Source organism: Talpa europaea (genome assembly GCF_964194135.1).
Source record: "Talpa europaea genome assembly, chromosome: 7".
Lineage (NCBI taxonomy): Eukaryota > Metazoa > Chordata > Mammalia > Eulipotyphla > Talpidae > Talpa > Talpa europaea.
Genome location: NC_140074.1, coordinates 31246601 through 31250143, shown reverse-complemented (window position 1 = coordinate 31250143; position 3543 = coordinate 31246601). Strand labels below are relative to the sequence as shown.

Sequence of the window (3543 nt, the reverse complement as noted above, 5' to 3'; positions counted from 1 at the left end):
ACAGTGCTGCACTCCCATAAAGGTAATTTTTAATGCCTTTTGGGCCATCCTAATAGAACAAAAACTGGCCAAGATTGACTCCTAAATGCCATCACTGACTTGCTGAATTAACCTGGGTGAAGCACTAGGACTTTTCCTGAAGTTCACTTACACCAATGAAATAACCACCTCAGAACAGATGTAAAAGTCTCATAAGGTAATGGATATGACAATGCCTAGGGAAGTATGAGTGGTACACAAAGTTTTATGTACTGCTACATATTGCATGGTGCCTAAACAGGTTAGGTTAGTAAGGTAACAGAAGTTGACCCAATTTTGGGAGACATAAAAAGAACATTAAATAAAAAACAAAACAAAAAACAGCTTAATTCATTTCCCCATTTGGTTTATCATTTCCACTATCTTTTTTATAGTAATGCTCTTTTCCCTCAGATAGGACACAGAATCTGTTTCTTTTCTAAGGATTTATTGGACCCTGTGGAACCTAAGAAGGCCACAAATGCCTTGAGCCAAAGATAATTCATATTTGTCTTTTCAGTCTTGTAATAACCGTAGAACTGAAGTCTGTCAATGTCAACATGTCTATTTAGAATGTCCCTAAGACCCATGCTTGCCCTGTGTGTCACTGGAACAGGAACAGATGACAAATTCACTGGTGGTACTTTCAACCAGCACGGAAGGCCTTTCCTTTGGGATCTGACAGGATGACTACACCCCAACAAGCAATACCTAGGGGGAAAAAAACAACAACAAAAACCAGGTTATATGTATGTTGCATTTTTAGTTTACCAGGTGCTTTCATAGGCAATCTTATTTAAGATGTACTTCCACATATTGCATGGTGCCTAAACAGGGTTAGGTTGCTAAGGTAACAGGTTTTGAACCAATTTTGGGAGACATAAAAAGAACATTACAACATTCCTAGAAGATCTATTACCATTGTATCTTCTTAACAGAACAGTGAAAAGGGAAAAAGTTCAGAATGGAACAAAGAACATTCTGTTATTACCCCAGCAAGAAAGGAACTTAAAGGGAATTGATCCAAACAATCAATTAAGAAGGGGAAAGATCTGAAAAATGCTAATCGTTTAATTGGTTTAAAGAATTGAAAAAAACAAAACAAAACAAAACAAAGCAAACATGGGCTTTGGGGTCAGATAAACCCGGAATCAAAAAACCGTTCTGTCACTTTCTGGGTTTCTGACCTTGAACACGACATACACTAATCCTAGATTCTACTAACTCTTGCAGTGGTTAAAAAGCATGAAGCTAACACAAGTTCTCTAGAAGGACTGTGGTTGTTAGGTGGAGAGGAAGACAGATAAATGCGTCCCAACTTCTTCCTGGCCCTGCATCTTGTTTGGGGTGCTTCCTGCCAAGCGCCTAGTCGACCCAGCGCCCGCCGCCCACGTGGCTGCACCAGGTTCCTCCCTCGCCCCAGTCTGCGCTCCAAAGGTTTGGGCCCCGAGGCTCACTGATGCCGACGACCATCTGCGTAATAGTCCCTGGACTCGGAGCGTATCCCATCTTCATGGGCTTCCTCGCCACCCAGTACACGTACCCGCCCGCCCCTATCAGCCCGAACCCGGAGAGCAAGCGGCAGCTCCAGCAGTTGTTGATTATGGGCGCTTGTGCTGGAGAGGTGGGCGCTCCGGGGGCTGCGAGGGGCGCGGGCTTGGCGGAGGAGGTGGGCTCGGGAGGCGAATCGACCTTGACTTGCTCGAGAGGCTGGGATGCAAGAGAACCCATGTTCAGATCTCAGCCTTCAGGTCTACGAGCCTTTGGATCAGGCTGACGTAAAATTTGCTGCCGGAAAGTAAAGCGCCGGCGTGCTGCGCCGGAAGAAGCCGAAAGGGCTGCTGGGAAATGTAGTTCTTGCTGCCTCACCAGGGAAAAAGATGGAGGCACCTGTAGCCATGGATTTCTGTGGAAACTACCTGGTTCCTGCCAGACGCCACCACTCCCTCCCCCCGCCCCACCAGCCATTGTTTTAAGAATTCTTACTTAGCTAACTCCTAGAAATATCTCAACTCTCAGTCTCCGTAAAAGAGAAGCCTGCATTTCTAAGTTTCCTGCGTAGCACAAAAACGGTGAGATCTTGGACAAGTCACGTCGTCTGTCTGGAGGCGAGCGACCCGAAATAGTCCGAAATAGTTTATGTTCTTAGCTGTATGCTAGACCCTTTGCTAAGGGTTTGGCTCCACCTGCATTTAATCTTATGAGCCCAGAGGGGTATCAGTTTCCCAATATATGACAAAACTTCTTAAGTATCATCATCGTTTAAACTAATGTTGAAGAGTCAACTCCTTAAATGTCAATGGTTTGTTTTGCGAAGAGACTACACAAATAGGATCAGGCATTTAAAATGGGTTTGAATTACCTCGATAAATAGTTGCAATTTTTTCTTTTCTTTTTTTTTAACGTCATCATCTCGGTTTTGTCATACTCATGGTATTGTTTCTGCTTTGGGGGGCCTGGAGAAAATTAAACTCAAAATCCAGCTGATGGGTTTGGGAGTTAATGTAGGATCTGTTCTTACAGCTTTACATTCTTGTCCTTCAAAATGGACATTCAAACCTTATTGCTCCTTTGCAATTCGGTATCATTCATTCCCAATTCATTTCACCTTTCATTTCCTTTGGGTAAAGTTGGGTGTATATTTCTTTTACTTGGTTTGGTTGTTCTCAGGTTTAGTACTAAGAAACAAAAGCATTTAGAGTTCAGAGGTTGTTTCTGTTCGAGGGGATGGTTGAAAAAAAGTTTAACTTCAGGTTTGAAATTTTCTCCTTTAGAATGGCTTAAAAGATAACATGCTGGAAAAACATTCATGATCCAACGTAAGAAAACAGGATGTGATTTTGTAATCGCTAACAACAAAAAAGACAAATATAAAGCAATGGATAAATAGGAGAAAATAAAATAATAAGAAGAATAATTGGGTTGGCCTACTGCTGGATTTCAAATACCCTCCCATTATCATTACTCACACATGTATATCCATGTGTTGTCTAGTAGAAAGACAAAGATTTGGGAATTTGATTCTAGGCTCTGTTTGTTACTACCAGTCAGTCTATGACTTAAAGAAAATTCTTTTTTTCTCTCTGGTCCATGGTCACTTCATGTTTGAAATAAAGAGATTTGGAATAGATGATATCTAACATCCTTCCCTAACTTGAAACTTAATATTTAATGCTAGGAATCTCTCTTCATCTAGTATACTAAATATCATATGAATGAATTCAATAGTAAGTCACTTAGATATTCATAGTGTATAACTGCTGTTTCTCACTACACATGATCCAGCATTATATAGTGGAAGGATTTCTCCTTATTTATGTGAAAAAAATTGTCATTTGTCAGTAGTTTTCAAATATTTTTATTTCACACTACTGTGGATAAAGACTGAGCACACAATAACATGCATAAATGCCTACTGTTATATCTTAATATAATACTTCATTAGGACAAGAGAAAATAATAGAAATTTCAGTATTTTCTCACATATCATAGTTATTTGCCATGTAACTTAATTCATATTTTACC

General features: G+C 40.5%; 1 protein-coding gene across 1 annotated transcript; it reads right to left on the bottom strand.

Moving 5' to 3' along the window:
* Nucleotides 1-664: 664 nt before the first annotated feature.
* On the bottom strand, nucleotides 665-1842 carry DMAC1 (distal membrane arm assembly component 1; the record flags this gene model as incomplete). Its single annotated transcript, XM_084238587.1, has 2 exons — nucleotides 1476-1842; nucleotides 665-729 (listed from the first exon to the last, which is right to left on the bottom strand). Exons 1-2 carry the CDS (start codon nucleotides 1747-1749, stop codon nucleotides 665-667), a joined length of 339 nt encoding a protein of 112 aa, XP_084094713.1. The 5' UTR covers nucleotides 1750-1842.
* Nucleotides 1843-3543: the final 1701 nt, after the last annotated feature.